The 26,140-nt window shown below is 40.0% G+C and overlaps 3 protein-coding genes across 4 annotated transcripts; all 3 read right to left on the bottom strand.

Moving 5' to 3' along the window:
- Positions 1–93: 93 nt before the first annotated feature.
- Positions 94–5,369, bottom strand: eif3i (eukaryotic translation initiation factor 3, subunit I). Its single transcript, XM_068333003.1, has 11 exons — positions 5,241–5,369; positions 4,753–4,845; positions 4,560–4,647; positions 2,738–2,803; positions 2,415–2,564; positions 1,689–1,816; positions 1,363–1,473; positions 1,074–1,163; positions 861–934; positions 625–717; positions 94–536 (listed from the first exon to the last, which is right to left on the bottom strand). Exons 1-11 carry the CDS (start codon positions 5,241–5,243, stop codon positions 455–457), a joined length of 978 nt encoding a protein of 325 aa, XP_068189104.1. The 5' UTR covers positions 5,244–5,369; the 3' UTR covers positions 94–454.
- Positions 5,370–5,868: 499 nt separating this feature from the next.
- On the bottom strand, positions 5,869–13,376 carry txlna (taxilin alpha). The gene is made up of 11 exons (XM_068332750.1): positions 13,298–13,376; positions 11,179–11,371; positions 10,301–10,555; positions 9,917–10,008; positions 9,256–9,426; positions 8,804–8,998; positions 8,543–8,662; positions 8,365–8,439; positions 8,163–8,255; positions 7,979–8,074; positions 5,869–7,817 (listed from the first exon to the last, which is right to left on the bottom strand). Exons 2-11 carry the CDS (start codon positions 11,360–11,362, stop codon positions 7,488–7,490), a joined length of 1,611 nt encoding a protein of 536 aa, XP_068188851.1. The 5' UTR covers positions 11,363–11,371; positions 13,298–13,376; the 3' UTR covers positions 5,869–7,487.
- Positions 13,377–14,491: 1,115 nt separating this feature from the next.
- On the bottom strand, positions 14,492–25,717 carry kpna6 (karyopherin alpha 6 (importin alpha 7)). 2 transcript variants are annotated; one of them, XM_068332841.1, is made up of 15 exons: positions 25,589–25,707; positions 23,620–23,680; positions 23,210–23,343; positions 22,980–23,072; positions 22,732–22,831; positions 22,545–22,639; positions 21,693–21,824; positions 21,494–21,582; positions 21,280–21,379; positions 20,814–20,977; positions 20,651–20,729; positions 20,334–20,459; positions 19,898–20,025; positions 19,070–19,254; positions 14,492–18,908 (listed from the first exon to the last, which is right to left on the bottom strand). In XM_068332841.1, the coding sequence occupies exons 3-15, from the start codon at positions 23,306–23,308 to the stop codon at positions 18,721–18,723; spliced, it is 1,578 nt and encodes a 525-aa protein (XP_068188942.1). In that variant the 5' UTR covers positions 23,309–23,343; positions 23,620–23,680; positions 25,589–25,707; the 3' UTR covers positions 14,492–18,720. The 2 variants fall into 2 exon arrangements, with proteins under 2 accessions (XP_068188942.1, XP_068188941.1); XM_068332840.1 differs by lacking the exon at positions 23,620–23,680 and having other exon boundaries at positions 25,589–25,717.
- Between the last annotated feature and the right edge of the window lie 423 nt (positions 25,718–26,140).

Consider the following 26,140-nt stretch of genomic DNA (forward strand, 5'->3'; position numbering starts at 1 on the left):
GTAGGTCAGGGTAAAATTCTGAATTCAGGGGTGTCGCAGGATGTTGCAGTCTCTGACTGCCTTGTTGGTAATTGCATAGATCACACAAACAACTTGGATTCTGTAAAATTTATAACAACTTGTGGAATGAAAGACAAATGAAAATACATCAGATTAAATAAACTAAACAGACTAGAGAGTCGGTTTAATATTGAGTCAAGTTTTGCTGAGACGAGGTACGAAATCTTCTGCTCCAACCAAAGATTGGAAAGCACCGTACTGATAAATCAAGTCTCCTGATCATTTTTTGTTTATTTGAAGAAATTTGTGAAGTACATAGGCTTTTCATTTTGACTTGCACCTGAACTTCAGATTAGTTCAATCAGTTTGTAGATGCACTTTTCTCAAAGGTCCTTCTTTGTGACGAGGCTGAGTGAAGTGTGACTGTAGATGTAGGGTCCAGGGTCCTGAAGGTTCACGCCTCCAGTTCAAAATCAAAGTACTGAGGGTCAAAGTAATGAATCCTGACATATCCGTCTTCTCCTCCACTGCTGTAACTGTAGACAAAACCACACAACAGGAGAGATATGTTTACTGCATTGCGAGTGCGTGTGAGAGAATTTCCAAGTTGTGCTCATCTTTTACCTCTTGCCATCAGGGTGGAACGCCACACAGTTTATGGGACCAAAATGACCTTTGACCCTTCCAAACTCCTCTTCATATGCAGCATGGAAGAACCTGGTTTAGAGAAAAGGGAGATTCCTTTTACAAAGCTCCTAGATAGCATAAAATTAAATGTGAACCGTGCACAGCAGTGTACATAAAACATTTGATATGTGGAGCAAGTTTTAATGATAAAATGACAATTTTTCCCTACTCACCTTGCCTCAAACTTTCCAATCCTAGTGGATGTAGTGGTGACCTCCATGGCCTCCTGTCCACCTCCCATTACCACCTGAATAACCCACAACATAGACAAGTTGGAGATGAGACGAACTTTGCCTTTGGACAAATCACTAGGTGGCAAAGAAATGATTGCTGGGTATTAGTCCTTACACATTCTTACAGAAATTAAAAGTACAGGCTTTACTTACATGATCCATAATGGGGGAGATGGCAGCAGAGTTGACGGGCCTCTCTGTTTTGAAGGTCTTGATATGATCCAGTGAAGCAGAGTCAAACAGCTGAGAGGGAAGACAGGAAACCCAACACTTGGTAAGAAAAGTCTGATATCACAAAATGGGTGAGGCAGGACAAATATCACATTAAAAATACATAGATTGTTGATCTATATCTCACAATTAATATCATTACACAATAATAAGGTCCCTAGCATTCACAGTTTGCAGTGACACAGAAGCCGAGGACAAACTGATTGCTAACCTTAGCAGTGTTGTCCTTGGAGGCGCTAATGAACATGGTGAGATCCACTGATGTCTGGATGTCATTGATCTGCTTGGTGTGCTCCTTGGCCTTCTTTAGGACTTCTCCAGACTGTCCATGAACACAAGAACAAATGAGAATCAAAAAATTATATCGAAGTAATCACATTTATATAAGCTTCAATATAATTATTACAATACATGGAGATTTTTTTAAATTGCCTTGAGCTCCATAACAAAAACATGTTGAACCCAGTGTGAAGGGCTGTCACTTTATTTCATATATTCTCAGATTATGTGAATCTTCCCAGATTATGTGAATCCAACCTTTGCGCTAAACTGGTTGATCTCTCCATTCTCATGGCCAGCAATAACAAACTCTCCCAGAGGTCCCCACACAGCGCTGGTAACCTTGTGGTCGCTGCAAGGTATCGACAGGTAGGGTTGGTTGTCCTCTGCAGAAAGGGAGAGTCATTAAAATACTGAGAGCGCCCACGTTCCTGCTGGTCAATATGCTCTCAAAAAGGTAAGAACAGTTTGGTTTGGTTTTGGGTGAGGAACAGAATGTCATCAGGTTCCTGTGCCGATGATTTCCTATTCATTTAGGCCAATGACAAACGAGCAGCCGATCAGACCACCATCCAAGCAGAGAGGTCAGTCGGTGGACAGAAAATATGATGGTTACACTAGTTTGCTATAGCAAGATCAGGCACTGACATCCACACAATTTAATTGCGAGCATTAAATAAAATTGTAAGTTTCTCTCGTTTCACAATGTCCCACATTTAAATGTTTATTAATTTTTGCAGTCTACAAAATTGTTTGCCTATCACATCACAAGCCTAAAAACGAGACATTTGTGCCACTGATATAGGTAGTAATGTGTTTTACTATAATAAGGCATCACAGGATGTTATCCAATGCATTCAAGACAGATATTACAATTTTGAGCTGAATTTTGATGGGATGTTTCTTTGCTCTTTTCACCAACTTCCTCTAAATTGAACCAAAGTTGCAGGTAGACATATAAAGTCTGCATTGTGAGGTATTTACCAATCTGCTGTGGATCCCTCAGGTCAAAGAAGTTCATGAAACACTGGTAACCCATTTGTTTGTCTGTGGAGAACATGATGATGTTGCCACTGAAGTCGAAGCCACACGATCTGACAGCTGAGTTTGTGTGGAGCAGAGCCAGTTGTTTACCTGTACAGCACAGGGAGACGGAAGAACAGGTCTTAGGATCAGGTCAGCAGGATTAACCTTGTCAGCAATGTGTCAGCTAGAAAATGTTTTAAGTTGATGTTTGATATTGAAAACATTGTGAAACACAATTAACATAAAACATCACATTTAAGGTGAGGCTTGTTTTTACTCACCAGTCTCACAGTCCCAAAGTCGACAGCTGTTGTCAGCTGATCCTGTCAATACATTTTTAGTATCCCCTGAAAGAATGGTAGTTAAGGAGATAAATATGCTTTACATTAGCCATAAGGGAGACAGGTAAGAGAGTACTTGGTGTGTCATCTGGAAGGAAAGTAGGTAAGAAGACTTGGTGGTGGAATGAGGAGGTACAGGAGTGTATACAGAGAAAGAGGTTAGCTAAGAAGAAGTGGGACACTGAGCGGACTGAGGAGAGTAGACAGAAGTACAGGGAGATGCAGCGTAAGGTGAAGGTAGAGGTAGCAAAGGCCAAACAAGGGGCTTATGATGACTTGTATGCTAGGGTAGACAGTAAGGAGGGAGAGACTGATCTATACAGGTTGGCAAGACAGAGAGACAGAGATGGGAAGGACGTGCAGCATGTTAGGGTGATTAAGGATAGGGATGGAAGTCTATTGACAGGTGCCAGTAATGTGATGGAAAGATGGCAAGAGTATGGGAAAGTTATGGGAAAGAGTAGTTGAAGCTAGACTAAGGGCAGAAGTGAGCATTTGTGAGCAGCAGTATGGTTTCATGCCAAAAAAAAGTACTACAAGAGTACTACAGATGCAGTATTTGCTTTGAGGATGTTTATAGAGAAGTACAGAGAAGGTCAGAGGGAGCTGCATTGTGTTTTTGTAGATCTGGAGAAAGCTTATGACAGGGTGCCCAGAGAGGAACTGTGGTTTTGCATGAGGAACTCTGGGGTGGCAGAGAAGTATGTTAGAACGGTGCAGGACATGTATGAGGACTGTAAGACAGTGGTGAGGTGAGCTGTAGGTGTGACAGAGGAGTTCAAGGTGGAGGTGGGACTGCATCAGGGATCAGCTCTGAGCCCCTTCTTGTTTGCTATGGCGATGGACAGGCTGACAGACGAGGTTAGACAGGAATCTCCATGGACTATGATGTTTGCAGATGACATTGTGATCTGCAGTGAGAGCAGGGAAGAGGTGGAGGAGAAGCTAGAGAGGTGGAGGTTTGTCCTGGAAAGGAGAGGAATGAAGGTTAGCCGCAGTAAGACAGAGTACATGTGTGTGAATGAGAGGGACCCAAGTGGAAGAGTGAGGTTACAGGGAGAAGAGATCAAGAAGGTGGAGGATTTTAAGTACTTAGGGTCAACAGTCCAGAGCAATGGAGAGTGTGGAAAAGAGGTGAAGAAACATGTACAGGCAGGATGGTATGGGTGGAGAAAAAGTGTCAGGGTTGATAGAAGAGTTTCAGCTAAAATGAAAGGAAAGGTGTACAAAACTGTGGTGAGACCAGTGATGTTGTTTGGCCTAGAGACAGTGTCACTGAGGAAAAGACAGGAGACAGAGCTGGAGGTAGCAGAGATGAAGATGCTGTGGTTCTCTCTGGGAGTGACCAGGAAGGAGAGGATCAGGAATGAGTACATCAGAGGGACAGCACATGTTAGAGGTTTTGGAGATAAAGTCAGAGAGGCTAGACTGAGATGGTTTGGACATGTCCAGAGGAGAGATAGTGAATATATTGGTAGAAGGATGCTGAGTTTTGAGCTGCCAGGCAGGAGGCCTAGAGGAAGATGAAAAAGGAGGTTTATGGATGTAGCGAAAGAGGAGATGAAGGTAGTTGGTACAAGAGAAGAGGATGCAGAAGACAGGGTTAGATGGAGGCAACTAATTCGCTGTGGCGACCCCTGAAGGGAAAAGCCAAAAGAAAAAGAAGCCATTAGCGATCACGGCTCTATACACTGCTACCACAAGAATATAAGGACAATAACAGATTTCAACATGAGCTGGAGTACTCCTTGAAAAAGGATACAGTCACAGTCAACACACCACACAGCTCCTGTGTGTCCATTGTAGGTACCAAGCCTCTCTCCATTGACAGAGTACCACACATTAGCTACCTACAATGAAAGACAACGAAAAATAAATGAGTTCCAAACACAGAAACCACTGCGTGTAGTCGTAACACGATAACCACACTATTGTATTCACTACAGTCATCTCACCGTGTCTTTAGCTACAGAGAAGAGCAGATCACCTTCTCTGTTGTACTTGATTTGAGTGATGGACCTCTCATGGCCCTGGAGCAGAATGGGTTTCTAAAGAGAGGAATGTTCATCAACATCTGGAAAGTGTTACCAATAGACAAGAGTAGACTAGCGGCCGACAACTCGTTTGTTTGGACAGGCCGCTCACTGTGACGAATGTAATATATATATATTGAAAAGTATTGGGGCAGCAATCTGTCACGACAAACCAGCTATTAACGTTAGGATCAATTATTTACCTTTTCATGCAAGTACAAATATCGTTTAAGCAGATTTCCGAGGCCGGCCAGTCATTTTGCATCACACGCACGCTACAGCTAACCGTTGATGGTTAAAGTTAGCTACATATGCTGCCTAGAAATAACGCTAAAAGTCCCAGTAAGGAATGAACATTATTGTGGCTAAAATATAGTTCATAACTACTAGCTTTTAGGGAATGTACTCACCATTTTGTTCAGCTACGTACTGCGACTAGAACAGATTTATTTACTACGTCTTCTGCTCAGAAAAAAATGGATACGCGTGTTCCAGGCGCAGAAGCCGCGGCGGAAGAGGAAGATGACGTACTTCCGGCCTGGTGAGCCGTCGTATTACCTTTGCGCGCCATCCAGCGGTCATACTCGATTTAAGGACATAGATAGATAGATATATACTTTAATGATCCCAATGGAAATTCAGGGTGTTCAAGTACGTTCCCTCTGCATGATCGTTACGTTTTCTTGTCAATAATTATATAATTTTCACTGTGCGAAACATCAGTGAATTGCTCCTAAAGCGCATAAAGAATGTCTAGAATAACCCAGCTATGAAGGTCAAAGACAAAAAAAAAAAATTAAACTGCTTGGGTAAAAATATTACCTCCTTGGTGGGGTTAAAATCGTTTGTAAAGACTTAAAAACATAAACCAATTCAATTGCTTAATATGTACTTTAGTTTAATGTATACAAATCTAACAAGCCCTAGCAGAGAGAACAAACTAAAGTAAATGATGCAGTGGGTTCATACTCATCAAAACATGGCTTTTGCACCTTTAGTCCTTCCTTTATTAAGTAACACAATCAAACAATTCTAATACACATTGTAACATCTTTAATTCAACAAAAAAAATATACAGGGCCAGATAAAAGTACTGCAAAACGCAAAAAAAGGAAACATCTTTGGTTCCTTCTCATGATCAGTGAACCTTCTCATCCACCACCGGACTAGAGATACAAAGAATCTGTCCTGTCAGAAAATGGATCATTAAGATTTGTCCTTCCTGTTTGACTTGAAAACGATGGGGTCCATATGTTCACACATTGTTACCAATGCTACATTTCAAGCAGTTTAAAAAAAATGTCTCAGGAAAAATCATGTGAATTAATCTATAATTCAGTTCAAGAATATTTTTTAAATAATTTTCCCTCCTTTTTTCCACTTGGCTCAGTCACTGCACTTTTTAACATGCATCAAGTAGACCCAAAAAAAACCAAAAAAACAAATTTCAAAAGTCAAAAGACACTTGTGAAGCTACTAAGGGGTTTGGAAATGAGGGGGGAAAAGTGTTGTGAGATTTGTTTATACAATAGCTCCATGGAGGACAATGGATAAAATTAATATACATTCTCAGCTAAGTGCTGGTCAGTCCAGACAGGACAGAAAAAAAACAAAACAAGAGTCAAGCGTTGCATAGAGGTATTTTAACATTCTGTAGTTAAAACCTGATTAGAAGCTACTGCAATCATCAGGGCTGGGAGGAGACAATCATAGCTGCTTAACTTGTGCACACGCACGCGCGCGTGCGCGCACACACACACACACACACACACACACACTTAGCGCAAGTGAATTCTGAAAGGTCATGAAACCTTGGTCGTGAAAGTACCACTTATATATTTATGTTCTAAACAAATTATTGTACTGATTTAATCTTATGGTGGATCTTTAAGACACAAAATATCAGCTATTATGCTTCACACAATAGATGTCAAACTCAAACAGTGCACAAATGAAGAGTGATTCAATTATGATCAAAAAAGACTTGGTCTACAAAGAAAGAAACAAAAAGTACGACAGAAGTAATTGTTTAAATACTCTGAAAAATGAGCCACGTAAAAAAATAAGTTTGAATTATTTTGTAGAATTTTCATGTTATTAAGAGGTGGATTAGTGAAAGAAATTATGTTGTACATTTATGTTAAGACTTCACCTTGGATAAAACTTTTCCCTTCGGATTGAACCCCCTATGACTACACTAACATGAATGAAACAGATAACATGACGACACACTGCCTCTGATGACTCCTCTTTCCATGTTTCCCTTGTGTCGTCCCCAGCGGCTCTGCATTTTATTGGGGACCATGCCAACACACCAAAAACCTTTCCCTTCTTTGTGACACTGAGCTGACTCCTGTGGTTATTACACAGATCAATAAATCAATTGTGCCAAGATGACTGTGGGGCAGTTAAGTCATCGCAAACCACTAAGTCAATTCCAACCCTAATAAGGTTATTAGAAGAAACCGCGTTATGGTTTGCATGTCTTCGTGCTCAGAGCAAGCTGGGAGGACACACTAACTCTGTTGTCTGATCTGCTTCTAGGACCGGTGTCTAAGATGAGTTTAATCCAGCTGAGGAGAAGTGGTTTGCAGGCTGGTGGTTTTAAGTTGGAGGGCTTGAAGCCACAGGGGAAAGTGAGGACAGTGAAGGTTGCTTCATTCCTGTGCAGTGATTGGCTGCGCTGTTGCCCCCTCTAACAGGGGGTCTGCATCCAGTTCTGGGTCGCAGCGGCAAGACTGGGAGCAGGAAGTGCTGTCTGAGACGTGCTGGCTACAGGACTCCAGCAAAGAGTCTGTAGGAGGTGGGGAGGGGGAGTCAGTCCCTGGGTCTGAGGTGGGGGCTCCGGCTTTGTCAGCGTTTGTTCCATTGAGGTTCTGAACCTTCTTGTTGAGCTCATTGCGTTCAACTTTTAGTGCCCGCCGCAGCTTCTCTAGCCGCTGGACTTTACCCTGAAGTGCCTCAAACTCGTGGTCCCGCGTAGACTTCTGCAAATAACAACAAACAAAAATATTCATGAAAATGTCACTCAAGCTTGTGTGTTCGGTTTACATCTCATGTTCAAAGCAATTACTCTCATTATATCATATCATACTCTGTACTGGAGTTATTTGAAGCAGTTATTTGACATTAAAAAAAAAGACTGTACCTCTTCTGCCATCTCCAGAAGAGCCTTGTTGCTGCTCTCCCACCTAGACCGATACATTGCAGTCTCCTTCTCCAACTTTTTGATCTTCTTAGTCATCTGTAACACAAAGGACACAACAATGTCACGTCCAGAAGGTGAACTCAGCTCCACCTTTCTTCATCTTAGAGCCTCACAATCGTCCCACCTTCTCCATCTCCTGTTTGAATGTGGTGAACACCTCGTTGCTCTTTGACAACGTGGTCTGAAATTCTTCGAACTTCTCTGTGTAAAGTGACAGCTATAAAAAAACAACAAAAAAGATTTTATTATAAAAAAGGCATTTAACGCAAACTACTTCCAATTCCTATTGAGCAATAAATGGTGAGGAGAAAAGGCTGCTGGGAAACCTGCTGCTTGAGGTGAACTTCCTGCTGCTTCATCAGCTCACACATTCTTTGAGACTCCACTGCTTCTTTCAGCAACTGGAAACGAAAGAAATAATTGTAACATGTCAATAGAACAAAAGCACTGAACACAATGGTCGTACTTTGTAAATGTTTGAGTGCCTGTTTTGTGTATGATTACAAATTCTTTCTCTCTCTCGTGACGCTCCTCCGACTCCTTCAATAGCTCCTGAGCCTGATGTAGCTTGGCATCCACCAACTGTTGCTGCAGGTCTTTGTGCTTTACCACTTTGTCTATGTGCTGGATTACAAAGTTAAAGAAAAAAAAAAAACAATTAGACATCCTGTAAAAATTTAGTCTAATGACTTGCTAATGGGTTATAAGACACTCAGCAGACATACTGCACTTAAACACAAAGCTGCGAAGACAACAGCCCCACACCTCTTCTCGTAGTTTGTACTGTTCATAGAGCTTCTTCAGTTTTTCAGCCAGTTCTGTGTTCTCTTGTCGAAGGCTGGCGTTCCGCTGGTTGTGTTGCTCCATCTGAACCTGGATGTCGTTCAGTGTCACTTGGAAATGGGAGGTCACTTCCTTCCTTTTCTCCTCCTCCAGACGGGTTCTTTGTATCCCTTCCTCCTGTGGTGGGTGAGAAGAGGAACTTGGTGTTAAATGTGGTACGGTAGCTCCACTCAGTAACACAACCTTATTAAGACATGTATGGAAGCATTATTGCAAAAATCTTTGCATTCTACAAGAAGGGAAAACATTAGACATCTGAGCACTCAAAGACATTCAAATAGAATGCTGAAGTCAGATCTCAAGGAAGCTATGCTTTCAAGATACCCTTTATCAGTAAAGGCATTTACATTACTACAGTGCTGTCTGATTTATACCTTCAGGGTGCGGTTGTGTCTCTGCAGCTCTCTGCAGAGACTCTCCAGCTTGCTCCGAGCCAGGATGGCCTTGCTGTGCTCATTCCTCAGGTTGTCTTTCTCTTGAACCAGCTGGTTCTGCTTTTTCTGCAGTGCTCGCATTTCTTTCTGGGTGTCACGGTGCTCTTCCAGCTGTCAAGCACACAAATACTTTGGGGTGATCCAGAGTCTACCTAAAATTAACTAAATGCACATCTGAGTAAACGGTTTTGTCTTGGAAACACAGTCAATATAAAAACTGCGTGTTTGCAAGCTAAACGAAAACAATATCCCTGAAAACAACATGAAAAACTAACTTGTACTCAAACATGTTAATAATAATGTGTGAAATGAAATGCTTCGAGCATCATCACTGGCCATTGTTTCATTTTCATCCAATCCCTAAGCTGTTAACAGATGTGCTAATTTTCTTTTTTAGAAAATACGTTTTGAAACTGAGCTGACATGAGATAATTCACAGAATTCATCAATTTGATTTAAAAATCGTCTGAAATCCACTCATCGATGGAAAAGTGACAACTGTGATTCAAAATCATGACTGATATACAATCTGTAATTTTTTTTTACAGTTCCAGAGGATACCTTGAAATAAAATAGATCCCCTTGTGTAGCAAACACTCACTAGTTCAGCATACTTCTTACAGAGGCCTGCAAGCTTTTCCTCTGGGGTGCTCAATGTGTTCAGAGTCTGCATCAGAACAGTGATCTCTTTTCCTACATAAACAAGGTGACAAAAATGGGACAGAATTACAGAACCTGTTAGAAAACACAATCCAACTAAAATTAGACACATTTTCAGCAAATTTGACACAACTATGTGAAAGATATAAAAATAGTCACGTGAGAAAAAATTAATCTATAAAAGATATAAATAAATAAAAACACACATACTGCGCCTTGAACTAGAGGTAATGTACACAGTTCTTTCTGAGTTTGCAGCCTTTTCAGCAAAAAAAGCATAAGAAGCCTATACAGCTATTCTAACATGTGGAAAATGAATCCTTACCCAGACCCTTGACTTTCTTCTTCTCCTGCTTCTTTCTCTGCTCTTTCTCCTTGCTGTTTGCTCTGTTGCCTTTACCTTTCTCTGGTTTGTCATCCTCTCTGGTCAAGTCATTGCGCTCTGGGCTGTGTGACTGACCATTGGGCAGGGTGCTGGCATCATCTGAAATGCTTTCCCAGCAGTAAATGCTGAGGATGTCCTCCAACTGCCGGCTCAGCTCCTCAGCCATGTCACACTGAGACCGAGCTGCCTCGGCAACTAGATTAGAGAAGGAAATTCTTTAAGACTTTTTAGGCTAGAGAGAAATACAGAAACTTAACAATATAGACTATAAAATAAAACATGGGATTTTAGAGAGCTACTTCCAACACATTTTACATTTCTGGATTAAAGTGAAAATTTTGTGACCCCCCCCCCCCAAAAGTTTTTTTTTTTATAAAACATTAACGGCTGTAAATATAAAAATCTCACTCAAGCTAACAAGACATGGACTTCTGTTGATTTCTTTTCAAAAATAATTTCATTATCGGTAGTAACCACCAGCTTTCTGAAAAGCCCAACCTGGTCTGGCTAGTTCCATGACATTAAAATAATAAGTGACTAATGAAACTACCTGGGGAGTTAAAACAATACCAGTATCAAACATTGACAAAATATTACAATAATGCTTGAAAAATATAAGCAATATATAAAGGTATGTTAAATGATACACTACATGTGTAAATGAGTTTGCCTAGAAGCACATTAACGTCTGGGTTAGTGTACTTTCAGAATTTATCAACCAATATGACAGGCAGCCATAAAACTAGCACCATACTGCTCTATGTAACAGAGTGCTACCATCAACATAATATTTATGCATAACATATTTAATAATGTACCTTCATTTACTGCCTCATCGCTTTGTGGAGGTGTGTCTGTTTGTGGCGTCTGTGGTTCCGACTCTTTGGTGCTGTTGCTGTCTGAGCTGTCTTTTGCAGCAGTGGGTGAGTCAATCCCTCCTGCTGTGGGTGTTGCACCCCCATCGCCCTGGGTGACCGAGTCTTCCATGTCTTGGTTTTTCATTGCTGGTATCTGACACAAGTTGGAGAAATTGCAATACTGTGTTTGATCAATACAGCAGTGGCGTCATTTTAAAAAACCTTCCACTAAAGTTCATGTAACTGCATGAAACACAAATTGGCTCACTAAAAACACACACACAAAAAAACCTAGGCCAACTCAGGGATTAATAGCCCAATTAGACTCTTCACTTCATAACCCCCAAAGGGGAAATTCTTTTTTAAATCAAATTATTACACGTACATAGGCTGGAACACACACACACACACACACACACACACACACACACACACGATGGAGCAAGATAATAATAATAATGGATTAGATTTGTATAGTGCTTTTCTACACATCCTACACACCACCATCCTATGCTGTTTGGCTAAACTCTCTCCTACCACTACTTTGCAGTCACTGATCTCCTTCAGGTTACACCATTTACACAAGATGTAATCTACCAGTGTGCTCCTACCTCCACTCGTATAGGTCACCCTATGTTCCTGCCTTTTCTGGAAGAAAGTATTCACTATAGCCATTTCCATCCTTTTTGCAAAGTCAACCACCATCTGTCCTTCCTCTCCTGGATACCAAACCTGCCCATCACCTCCTCATCACCTCTGTTTCCTGCACCAACATGTCCATTGAAGTCTGCACCAGTGACAACTCTCTCACTTCTAGGCATGCTCTGCATCACTTCATCAAAGTCCAACCAGAATTTCTCCTTCTCCTCCAGCTCACATCCTACCTGTGGAGAATACCCACTAACAACATTGAACATCACACCTTTGATTTCTAGCTTCAGACTCATCACTCTAACTGACATTCTTTTTACCTCCAGGACGTTCCTAACAAACTCCTCCTTCAAGACAACGCCTACTCAATTTCTCTTCCTATCTACACCATGATAGAACAACTTGAACCCGCTTTCCACCTGGTCTCCTGGACACACAGTATGTCTACCTTCCTCCTCTGCATCATGTCAACCAACTCTCTACCTTTTCCTGTCATAGTTCCAACATTCAACGTCCCTACTCTCAGTCCTATACTCTTGGCATTCCTCTTCCCTCTCTTCCTACGGACACACTTTCCTCCTCTCCTTCGACCAACAGTAATCCAATTTCCACTGGCACCTTGAAGGTGAACAGCACCGATGGCAGTCGTTGTTAACCCGGGGCTTGACTGATCCAGTATGGAAATCATAGATTTGATTTGCCTGTTTGATTTGGCAAAAGTTTTACGTCGGATGCCCTTCCTGACACAACCCTCTGTATGTGTGTCGTATTGTGCCGGCTTGGGACCGACACAATACGACAGTGGCTTGTGCCCTCTTGCGGCTACATTCAAAATCGCTTTACAGTGGAGCCACTATTTATTCACTCGTGTCTGTGTGTTACGAGATTATCTGTTATCTTCATCGATATAATTACGATCAAATGTTAACTAAGGACTGTAGGACTATTGGGACTGTATATTAGAACAACTCGTATATGTTATATGAATAGCTTTTAACAAGAGATGTTTGACTTTAACTTCGTGTATTTGATCATATGTATGAAAACTACAAAGTTCGGTGGGTTTCTTGGTGTTTTTTTATTGCAAAAAACACCAAGACTACTCCTGTGTAAATACGCCAACTGTAAGCTTTTAGCTCAGTGTGCAGAACTACAAATCTCATAGTAAATTAAATCGATGTTTTAAGTGCGCCATGTCCCCAGTAGATGCCGTTTCGCCACTTAGAATCAGGCTTCACACATATATAGTAGGCTAGCGGATGCTAACATTTGCTAGCTGCCAGATGAAGCAAATCAGCTCGCAAGACTATCAGTAAACCAGTGTCAGTCATGTATAACAGAAACAAACATCGATTGACAAAGGATGACTACATAGGTTCATCTTTTTAAATTGCATCCCACTTTCTCAGAAAAAAAGGGAATTGTTTACCTTCAGGCTTAAGGGGGAAATCGTTATTACGGACGTGAAGTGCTGTTTTTTGGTATCACCGTGAGCCAGAAAAAACGACTTCCGGTTATAACTTTGGATTCTTCTTCGTTGTGTCCCTGAGGCTGGCACCACATCTTCTCGCATTGTCGCCACCTATCGGTTAAACTACCACTCTAAAAATCAACTGTGATGATTGAGTTTATTTACCTATCGAAAGAATAAACTAAATTACAAATAGATGTACCTATTTTTAAATGTATGTATAAACGTCAAAGTGGTTAAAAATCTAAACATCCACTGTTTAAAAAAAACAAAACCAATTAATTTAATGAACTACTTTCAAATTCAGTACAACGGTACAGCACTTTAAATAAGTATTTTCCCCCTGCCTGATCTCTTTTTTGCATATTTTTCAGGCTTAAGTATGTCAGGTAAGCAAAAAAAATTTAATGTCAGACCCGAGTAAATTCCTGAGTCCTTTCCCACAGCACTATACATTTAGTGACAATAGATCTGGTCCACCTGAGTTGACATCTGCAGGCTGACATTAAAACATTGCAGTGCAACACAGTGGAAAAGAATCGCTAATGATTTAATAAGACTCATTGTAAAACAGGGGGGAAAAAATTAAACTAATATTAATATTAAACTTCTGCAAGAAGAATCCCATACATCTCTGACAATAGATCTTTAACTTACGAAAAGCTTTTCAGACTAGTATGCCATTTTAGACAATAAATATGTCTTGATGTGTCTGGAAATGTCATTTTCATGGAGAAGATTCCCATCTTGACATAAACAGATATTTACTTAGGTTGTATAAAGAAATGAAAGAAATATTTGCGTTAAAGGGTTGCAACATAACTTTATTTGTTTTGTACAGGATTTCCACAGAACAGATTTAAATTCAATATATTTTCTTTACATTTTTATATTGTTGCGGTTACCTGTATGTTTTTTTTTCATGTACATGTTTGTGTGTCCTGTTCAGTTGAAGTGTATTTGTTTCTCGTCACTCATTCATACCATCGGTCAAGTCAAGTCAAGTCACAGTTTAAGATGGGTAATTTTGAGAAAATGGAAAACTATAAAAAAAGAATAGAGAAAATAAATACATGTAAAAGAAATGGGAGGACCAGGGCAGAGAATATATCAGGACTGGTCAGTGATGGCATATGACAAGTATTTTACAAACATGTAGCATTGTAAACAATTGCAGCGAAGACAAAAATTACTGACCAAGCCAAGCATGGCATTAGACTTTGATGTAGACAAACAGCTTGTAGGACGGAAGACGAGTAAGATTTGAGATGCTGAGTGATGTCTTTTCATTCCCCTATAGATTAGGTTCCTGATCATGCAGCCGGACTAGAACAAAATTTTAAACAATTATCCAAAAATATACCCCAAAATATCCTGATCAGGAAAAAGATCAAGAAAAGCTGAAAAGGCTTGTAGTCTCACCTCCTATTTTATTCTTTTTTTTCCCCGGTGATGTGTTCTAAAGAGGCTTTTTCTCCACTTCTCAGAAGTGATTAGAATTGCATCTGAATCCCTGTCAATGTATCAGAACATACATATAGTAACTTAAAATATTTTTAATGTAAATCACTGCACAATTTCTGAATCCCAGACTTAATCTTAGAAAAATGTCAAGTAGTAGCCTCTTAGCTGCAGCCAGCGGAAGAAGTGTCACCCATGAGAGCAGTTTATAGGTGGATCTTTGCCTCCGGGGCGCCTGATTCTGGACAATATTTATTGCAGTCTTTTGGATTATTTTGCAGATTCTCTGACTCCTGGAAAAGTACTTGAACATGAGGAAAAAATAAAACTGAGAAGACAGACTGGGCTGTTGCAGCTTCTAATGAAAGGAAGCAAGTTTTAAATGGCCCACAGCAACCTTCCTGTCACCTTGACTTCATCAACACAAGCCAATTATACCAACTATCGAAGCATCCAGTAAAGAATTTCCACCAGCCTTCAGGATGACAAAACTTTGGTAAAATATGACGTTAAGGTAAGTACCTGCATTTGTCTGCTATGATCGTCACATCCTTAATTTCAATTATATGCCACATTTAAATACTTCCACATTTCTATCAGTGCAGAGCTGCTTTTTGCAGAGGGGCTGGCTACAGGCTGCGGCCTCAAGACCACGCTAAATATTCCTCGATACAGAATCTGCCATGTGAAACCACTTCATTGATTGCAATATTTTGCAGCTCAGTCACGCAAAGTGAAAATCATCAAAAGACTGCAACAGTGGGGACCATCACAACAATAGACAACAGGTAGCTAGAACGACCAGTTTTATGCAATTATTCAAGTACACCCCTCCCCCCCGAACTTAATTCCCAATTTAGGTGCCCTCAGTAAAGAATGCCACTTTTCCAAAGAAATAATGGCAAATAATGTAACTTTAAAGATAAGGAAAATAGAGCAGCAATGTTCTGCACAAAATGTGTGCACATTCAAGTAAATAAAAGTTATAAAGAAAAATAATCTGTAAGTCAAAGACAGACACATAAGAACCTCCAGTCTTTGTTGGTCGGATTGGCACTTTTGTGAATAGGAGTGCATTTTCATCTTTCAGAAATATAAAATTTTCTTCCTGATTGATGCTCCGATTCTGATTTTAAACATTGCAATTCTGGCATTATTTGTAGGCCAAGCACAGAATAGGACATTAAATCAAAGACCACGTCTCTACAAAGCTGTCACGTAGAAATATGTTTTTGATTTAATTATTCATGGTTTTGATTCTTTTTGTCTTCTGGGAGCTTGCATGTTCCATGGATAACGTCTCAGACTCAAGAAAAAAATCACAAATGTGTTAACAGGTCAAACCAAGTAATGTTTTTTTGCACTGGAAAATTAAGTTAAAGGTTCATGTAAAACTGTAATACTGAAACAACCACGTGGGAGATTCAAACTCAACTCAAATGGAAGTTATATTATATAAAAAGAAGAAAAATTGCACTGAAAGTCTATTTCCAAATGAACAATCCATTCTGTGGAATGATTGAACATATTTTAGTTGAGAGCAACATGATTCTGCTAAAAGCTCCATTAATTCTTTGTTAAACCTGTTAGTTATCCACAGAACACGCCTCCCAGACTCGATGGGGACACAGTCATAGAGTCAATAAATCTCTCCCTCACACAGTGCCCGTCAGTCAAACATCACACAACCATCATTGTGCTCCATCCTCTAAGCCTAAACCCTAATCAGAGACCTGCTTCTTTCACAAGTAGATCTGACCGGATGTCAGAGTTTACAGAGCAATTTTTGAACCACCAGAAGTCCTGTAGCTAGAAACAACAAAAAAGTTTCCATAAGACCAATGTGTGCTTCAGTATCACAAAAATACCTTGTCATTGTCTAAAATAAAACAATCATAATTAAATCTTAATCAAGAGAAATAAGCCACGGAAAAATGCTCTAAAACAAAAACCTAAAGAAAAACAGCCAAAAATTTTTTTTACACTCGAAAAAAGCTGAACTCCAAAATAAAACAAAATAATTTTTTCTCATTCCAAACATTATGGAAACCATTTAACTTGCTTCTAGCCACTCATCTGTGTGAGGTGTGTGTACAGTGTATGCTGGTGTTGTATGCTAGTGTGCATTAAGTGTGCGCAAATATATGGATATATAATGCAAATACATAAAAATTCAAATAGATATTCTTACTTGAATTTTTTTGTTGCAGTTAGGCATGTCACTTGTTTGAGTTATATCCCTAGCCAAACTCTGGTTATTAAGAGATGAAGAAACGGCATAGACTTTCATAGCCAAGCAAAGGATAGGCTATTTACATCAATACTTTACAAACCACAAAGGACCCATGCAAAATCATTAACGGTGGTCATTTCCATTCCTCAAAAATATAGTGATATAGAATGCCAAAGGTTATATATCGACTCTACCACTATACAAACACCACTACGTTAACATCACCACACCAGTTAGTTGTGGCCCACTTCCTGACTTTTTTAAAATTACCTCTGAGCAGCATAGAGCAAAGTGTTAACTCACACTGCTCTCCATTTCTGTTTGGCCAGGGATACTCAGTGACTGTAGGCAGAGTAATAGAACTCCATGCAAAATCCCTACCACTTCTGTCTGGGGAGGGAGGGGGGAGGGGAGGCAACAAAGACAAGCTAACCAGCAGCAAACTACTTAGACCATGACACGCCTTCACCTGGAGTGGTATTTCACCCTACGTTTAAACACTTTGACTCTAAATCAATACAAAAATAAGTTTGCTGCCGTTCCTTGAGCTCCCCCTCCCCCCACCTCCAGAGTTGCCCATTTAAGTTAGATCACTTCATAATTTAAATGAATTTTATTAATAACACAGCACACATTGAATATCAGATGTCTAACTATACCACCCTCAAAAGCTGTTTTTTTTCCTAGCTCTTTAATCATAATTACTAAAAACCCAATTCATTTTCCAACGTCATCTTCTGTCTTCCTTACAGTCAGATAGTTTTCTAACTGCTCTTTTTTTTTATTTTATTTTTTATATTGTCCACCCAACCCCCCTCCCCCCCTTGTATTTTGTTGCACTTAACAATGTTAATAGATTGAAAAAAGGAGCAGAAAAATGTCACGCTCCACAGCTTGGGCATCAGACTCAAGACAATGAGAAGCTCTTGCTTTTGGGCAGACCTGAGCCTTCTCCTGCTGAGATAGAATTTTTTTTCCCCTATCAGCACACCAGTCAGAAACCAATAAAGAAAAAACAACCCCCCAAAAAACATGATAAGCACTAAAAAAGGAGTAGATAAATAAGGGTTGGGGAAAACCATGAAACAAAATACGGATCATGTTCCAAGCTATTTTCTTTGAATTGCACTAAGTCAAACTGACATCAAGAACTAGGCATGATTCACCTCAAGGAGCCCAGTTTCTGGGCTTTGAATGGGGATGAGTGGGTAATCCTGAAAATAGGAAATGTCCCATAGGGAAAGAAAAAAAAGTTATAAAAAAGATATCAACCAATAAGTCATTGTTGCTGCCAATAGGAGGATCTAAGAACTATCGAATGGCAGACTCTATCTGTGTTTGCCTTTTACAGTAAGTCAGACTCACTTTGGGCTGTGAAGTGAGCATTTCCTCTTAAGAAGAAAAAGACGTGTCATAGAGTTTGTGTTGTCTGCTCCTCTCTGGGTAACGCATAACTCTGCCCTAAAAGAAGTCAGTTTGCATTTTCAGGTTGTAGAACAAGACAGTTTTATCATTCCTCCAAAGGGTGGGTGTTTGTGGTATTGGTACAAATGGTGGTGGTGGTGGAGGAAGAAGCGGCAAATCAGGTAAGAGGGCATTATGGTATGATTCCGGCATCTAGGGGCCCCTCCATAAGATGTAGAGGTATGAAGAGAGGGTATTGTGTATTTCTGAGAGGGATGTTGACTTATAGCTGGAAGCCCTCCATTGGGGCCTCCTGCTGGGGGAAAAGGAACTGCTGGTTGGCCTGGTCCACCTGAGGCGCTAGACTGTTGTCCTCATCTTCCACCCCAAAGTAGTGCTCGATTAGGTCAAAGGCCTTTTGGTAAATATCCTGGTTATCATGGCTCTGGAGGAACTCTATCTTGTCAAGACCTGGAAAAACAAGCAATGAAGGGATTGTTGCTTCACCAGAAATCAAACTGAACAACTAATAAACAAGAAGACATGATGTTTGTTTCTAATGTGCACAGACCCCTTTCCTGTACTACCCCAGAAATCGTACAAAGCCCAACAATTTCTCTCTGCTACACTACCATAGGCTTCTTCAATGAGGCTGCAGTAAGGATTAACGCCACTTCCATTGTTCTCCTGCTTGGCTTCCTGCTCTCCCAGCCTCAGGATGTTTTCCAGCCCATTTAGAGCAACCTGAACGATCTTCGAGTCCATCACCGTCAGCAGATCACAGAGGGGCTTAATGCAGCCGAGGTTTACTAGATATCTGTTGGGAAAAAGGCATGCAAGTCTTCAGATTTGAGTCTTCATATGCTCTCTATAATATACAGATATATTTATTTTGTTTAACTTCGGTAATTTTACAGTATTTTTGGATGGCAAAGATAAAAAGAACCAATGCAGTCAGAAACAGCAACATCCCGCGACAACCCTGAATTCAAAATTTTACCCTGAACTACTAGCATAGGTCAAGATCAAAGCTAGTGCTCTGACCTACTGACATTGATCAAAGCACTAGCTTTGATCTACAGTCTTACGCTGGCCATCTCCCTCGTCTTTCTATCTTATCCAGTTTCTGAGTGTACAAAAGTTAAAATTTGACCATGACCTAGTTTTCTCAAGGCCATCATCTCAATTTCATCCTCTTTGCTGCCTGAGTAATGTGCTTTTTGTTTCATCTATCTGCAACGGCTGCAAAGATATTTGGTTGACTAACGGATGGACGGACACACAAACGCTGAAAATTACAACACATCACTTTGAAGTGGGATGTAAAAAGTCTTTAAAGAATGAATCCTTTAAGCCTTTAAGTCCATAGAGTTTAACTGAAGAGATATGGATCCAGGCCTGTTCAGATAAATGTTCTAGCTAATGCAGTATAACGGGGTTTATTTACTTATTATTCTCACCTGATCTGCTCTGGTGTTCCTCCGGAGGTGGCATTAGTGATGGCCCAGGCCGCTTCTTTCCTGGTTCTGAACTCTGCTTTTTGCAGAATGTCAATCAGCACTGGGAAGATGTTGGCATCAATTACTGTCTGTGGAGGAGGATGAGATATGAGAACAAGAACCGGGTCTCAAAAAGCAAATTCACTAAAACACAACCCTTTACCCAGCAGACATGGCTACACCATAACCTGCTACATATGTGAGGACAAAGGAAACTTGACAAGCCCCACCTGGCATTGACAGAAAAATACCAGTTGTTTCAAAGTATCAGAATGGATTCTATATTGGTGCCATTCCATTTCCTCCCACGCCACCACTTTTGTTCACTTTTCATGAGCAACCATGGTATTCTGTAGATTCTCCCCATTTTATCAGGAGCTTTGTGTGCAGGCATCACCTGTATTTGTGCTCGGTTTCCTGCTGTGATGTTTGAGATGGTCCAGCATGCCTCTTTGCGAATGGACTCCTTAGCACTGCTGAGAAGGTGCAGCAGACAAGGCAGGGCTGAACAGTTCAATACCACCTAAAAGTAGAGACAAGAGTGGGCACAAAACTTGAGACTATTAACTAAAAAAAAAAAGTTATTAAGTTACTAAACATGATTGCCTTATTCATATGCTGTGGTATTTTTTTCTATTATGCTATTGTTTTATCACATTATGGACCTGACAGAAAAAGTCATATGAAATTAATATTAGATTCATATGCTTTCACCTGTGTTTGGATATCATCTCCAGTGACAATATTTCCTACCGCTCTCAAGGCAGGTGAGGCCACCTTATAGTCAGTGTGCCTGCAGGAAGGGGGGTATTATCAAACAATGAACTTAAGTATTAAGAGGTAACAACTGTGACAAAGAAACTACGGAAGGACTTACATGAGTAGCTCTACGAGGCGCCTGCAGACACCAGAGTCAATGACAGCCTGGATCTTGTCATTGGGGCCATCTGAGAGGTAGGACAGAGCCCAGCAGGCATCTGCCAGCAAGTCTGGGTCACTGCTAAATAAAAGCCTGGACAGAACTGGCAGACATGGTGATACCTAGACAACACAGAAACAAACATGATTTCTGAAGATAATGAATGGCAGTTCAACAGCAAGACAAAATACACAGAAGAATCAATCACAAATCATTAATCAATCACTTTTCAGTGTTTTTTGTATGAAAAGACAGAACTTCATCTGTTGCTTTTGCATGACTTTCAGTGACAGCGAGTCAAATCCTGTAAATACAGGCCTTAACCTGAAGAAGAATGTGTGTTCAAATAGTAACAAAAATTACATTTATTTATGAAGGGCACACAATTCAAAATTTGTGTTGGCAGCATGAGGCAAATCAAAACCTTTTCAAAAGCTGGTGGAGGATTTTTTCCTCTACAGAGATTAGACAGAGCCCATACTGCATTCCTCGTCATTGTCAATCTAGTGGATTTGGTCAGAAGCCTGAAATGGAAATAAGATCCAAACTGAGAACATGAGTTTGTGTGAAAATCTATAATTATATGAAGCTTGATGCCTGAACTATTACCACGACAGAAACGACAACAATGAGCTTACGTTAAAAGTGGTGGAAGGATGTTGCAGTTCAGTACATAGTCTCTGCATACTGCACTGTCCCCTGCAATATTCCCCAAGGCCCACACAGCCTGGAACATAATATATTAACTTTTGTTACATACCAACATTAAACAGAATATTTTTTCAATAGACAGACAAGAATGATCAAGATAGACTTGGTATGAGTGTCAAGTGTTACCTGTTCTTGGACATCCTCAAATTCAGAGTTAAGCAGTTCTATAAAGATTGGCACAGCTCCAGCCTCAATCACTGTCTTCGTCTGCATGGATGTGCCCGATGCTATATTGGTCAGTGCCCAAGCAGCTTCAAACTACAAAGATATCAAATGTTACAGAAAAATGATTTCAATCATATTTCAAGTTTTATAGCTATTTAAATGAGCAGAAACCTCAGAATCGTCATTGAAATCTTGGTTCACCCTCTGCAAGTTTCCTTTCCATTAAAATCTATCTATGTAAAAGAATCTTTTTGTTGTCTGTCTGCAAGACATCTCAGAAAGTTTACAATGGATGACATTTGTTTTCAGTTGGCTCTTAGGCCATAGAAAAAAAGATTAAATGTGAACTAAAATTCTAGATCACAATTTAAAACTTTACAGGGTAGGGTGATATAAAATAAAAACACACAGGAATGAACAACTATGGTGTTCAGCCAGTTATGCACTTTGATCCTTATCATGATGTGGGAGATTAAAATATATTTGAACGAGGCAAAATATATTGGTTTGCAGTACATTAACACTGAAAGTTATAGACATGACAGTGAAACATATATAGCTGATACAATGATGAGTCACAGAAAATCAAATAGATTTCATGTGTTTATGTTGTATCCAAGTCAGGCCTCGAAGCTTACGCCTATACCTGCTAATGAAAGAGCAGAAGAAAATCTTGCCAATCAGGAATTTGTAGAACTATAGACAACACAAGTGAACATTCAAGGTAATTTGTCAGTCAAAAGATAATGAACACCTTCAGTACATGTTCTATGCATAGGCATTCTCAAATGCAAGGAAGTGCAAGAAACTGACCTGCAGTGTGCAGTTGACACTCTTCTTTAAGAATTCCACAAACCTCTCCACTACACCTGGTGTGTTTATAACTTCATCAATTGGTGGGTTCGGCTCTGAAATGATTTTTAAACTTGATGTAAGCTTTACTTGGTTCTCAAACTCAAAATTAGTTTATGTTTAGTTACTCAACATAATTAGTAGACACCTTTGGAAAGTAGTTTTCTGAACTTCTGCGTTGTGGCAAGCTGAAGTTCTGGGTCCTCGGAGAAAAGCATCTCAACCATGTCTCTGGTAATGACTCCTTCCTGCAAAAGCAAATCCACAATCATTCCAAACTTTTCAACTGAACATGCCTATAACACAGGTTAAACTGCAAACATGAAATTATAAATGTAACATAGGAACCTGTATTTGTTTGTTTTGTGAGGGGCAATAGTAAAATAGAAAACTAACCGTTGCTGGAGAGCTGAGGTAGGAGTCCACCAGAGGACTCTCAGACATAGCTTCCTCTTCATTGAGAATGTCTACATTCCTCCTCTTAAAAAGCTGTAATTTCAAACATATTTGCATTTTACTGGAATGGTCATGGCCAGACTGTTTCAAGTAAACAAAAACGTACTGACAATATTTTGACAAGTTGGACAAAGGATCTGATGAATGGGAAGAGAGGTTTGATGTTATACCTGTTGTTCTCGTTTCTGTTTCCTGAGTTGGATGCCCTCCTCCTCTCTCCTGCGCCTCATCTCTTCTGGATTCAGTGCTTTGTTCTTGTAGCGGTTCATCCTGTAGTTATCTTTGGCCGGACTGGCTGACGGCTCTGATAGATTAAAATTACATTCATGTTATGGTAAGCAGATTAAGACACTAGTAAAGACTGTTTTGTTGCATTTTTTCATCTGTGTACAATTTCATGAGTTTGTCATGTGTACCAAAGAGTGAGTCATGACATGACTGAGAAATTTGATTTTTTTTCCCCCTCACCTCGTTCAATGTTCCTGAATAAACTGCATGTACAAAATTCCCCTCACACAGATAAGCACAAACCTAACATATTTATTCAGTGAAGCTAAACCACAGAGTTGGTATTACCTACTTGCACACAGTACAGCCTGCTCATTCTCATCATTTGTGCTGTCATGTCACCAAACAAGGCGCTGTGCAGATCATCAAGTCATCCAGAGCCACAGAGGAGAGAAAGAATTGGTAACAACATTGAAGCCTGCCACTAGCAGAGGGATGGTGCCAACTTGGGCACCTAAAGGCTCCATGATAACAGCAGAGCATTCTGAGGTTAAATATATAAACAAGTGGTGGAAATTTAGGCCATGTTATGTTTGGGGGTATTAGCTAAACCAACCTCAAAAAATGTTTATGCATCTGTGCAATTTGTCCAGATGGTGTAGCCAAAGGCATGGACAATACACAAACACAGGTTGCCACTGGATAGTCTTGTCTCTGTATTATTTTGGTTACATCAGCGGCAGTAAATGAACTCTGCTGATCATTTTCTGTTTGAGCAGGATAACATGGTAATAGTCCTGATGACAGCACAAATTGTTCTTGACATTTAAGGGGTGACACTGCCATTAATAAGGAGACTGTGCAGGAGGGATGATGTGTGGTGTTTAAGTGCTTGTTGACTTAAGTCAGACATAAAGTCATATTCCCTTTTAGACTGTGTGGTATCTTGCCAAGCTAGACCATTTTCTGAGGTTTTTGCTTAGCCATTACTGGGATCTCTGCCACTACCTTTACACAAGGAACGTGAATAAAAAACATATTATTAACTGATGGCAGAAACCTTAATACCAGATAAATCACAACTTCTGCAATAAATAGGAAACTGCATTGCCATGAGCATGCCATCACAAATATCCAGCCTATCCCTTTAAATCTGATTAAGCGAAGCACAACAGCCTGCTTATGCTAAATCACCTAATTGAGTCTAACAGAGGGAGGAATAGGACTTTAGTTATAATAATAAGACTGTAATGACAAGAGGTTTGTGCTTCCACCTTGATTTCATTGTCTATCCCTCATTTGTCAATCTTGCAAATGATTGCAAATGACAACATCAAGCAAAGATTCAGTATTCAATTTCAGAAAATTGTCTGGGCAACATGGGGACCTCTGGTCTCATGTAATCCTACACAGATGATTGAATGTACCGTTAAACAAATAAATACTCGTAGAACACCAAAAAATGTAACGTGATTTCACAAAGATTGGCTTGCCATTTGTTAAAGAGATTTCTTCCCAAAAAAAAAGGTTGGCTGATTGTTTTACAACAACGTATTTCGATTAGCTTTGAAGAACGAGGCCAAATGACAGCTCTAACGTAACTAAGCTAGACGATACGCGCCCAATTTTGCGCCTAATGCTTAACTATTAACTTGTTTCACTGTTTGGGTAATGGGTTTTCTGAGTTGTCATACATATCTCGTCAAAGAGTCCAAGTGCCCACCAGGTGTGGGCAAAAGGGCAACTTCACGAAGTCTCTTCTTGAGCGTGCTAGCTAATCACCAGTATGTCTAGGCTATAGCTATCAGAACCAATAACGTATTCTAGGCTATAAAAAGGGACCAGAAAAGCTACCAGCAAAACTGAAGAATTTTTCTGTAATCTCAAAAACCAAACCAATCTAGTAGTAAAACAATACCAGTGGTCTTGTTAGCCAAAAGCTGTTTGTTTGTGACAGCACACGTAAGAAACCATGGTGTAGCACCGTGCTAATGTAGTTTGCTAGATATTAGCCAGATTAAGTTTCCTTTGTACCAAATTAAACGGGTTATTCTGTATGGTTGGACTTATATGTCCCTATACATAATTAAAATCTAATTATGGGTCGAACATTGTTGATGACAAATTTCTGTCAAACGTAAATTGGCGACTAATATTTTGATACTACGTAACACCGTTAGCTGCTACCTAGCTACTGAGTTGGCTAACTGCTGAACAACAGTGACAGGGTGAGGATTTCATAATCACTACTCTCGGCGATACTTCTGATTCTTTAACCATCTAAACTGCTATCTGTATTTTTGATTTGTCGAACAGCTTACCCATTGTGTCGTTTTTGTAGCTTGATTGTATCAAGTTGTGAAGATATAAATCAATTTCAAATATTTTCTCTCTTCTAGCTTTCCAGAATTTGCTCCAGTAAGCAATATGTCTACCGGAGACGGAAACGTCAAAATATAACACTGACTTCCTGCCACCAGAGGGCGCGCGAGCCTCAAAAAACACAATCACTGTCAGGGACTGAGCATCGCTTTAATTGAAATAGCAGTAGCATCCATTCATTACCTGTTTATGACCAGATAAATTAAGATTTAAATTTCTTTTTTTAGATTATATTGGGCCTCTAAGATGAACGACCAGGAAGTACTGAGAGGGTACATACCTCTAACTAAACAGAATGAAACTCTTTGAACGTACGTTACGCTGATCGTTACTTGAATGGTACCTTTATTCGTTTGGCACCATGATCATGTTGCTTTACTCAGATCTATCTTGTTCCAAAACAAGACCATGTAAATCTCTGTCTCTGGAACACTATTAGAATGTCCTTTTCTTCATTCAACAAACATGGGTAATCACATAACCTGTAACTT

Source organism: Antennarius striatus, chromosome 14 (genome assembly GCF_040054535.1).
Source record: "Antennarius striatus isolate MH-2024 chromosome 14, ASM4005453v1, whole genome shotgun sequence".
NCBI lineage: Eukaryota > Metazoa > Chordata > Actinopteri > Lophiiformes > Antennariidae > Antennarius > Antennarius striatus.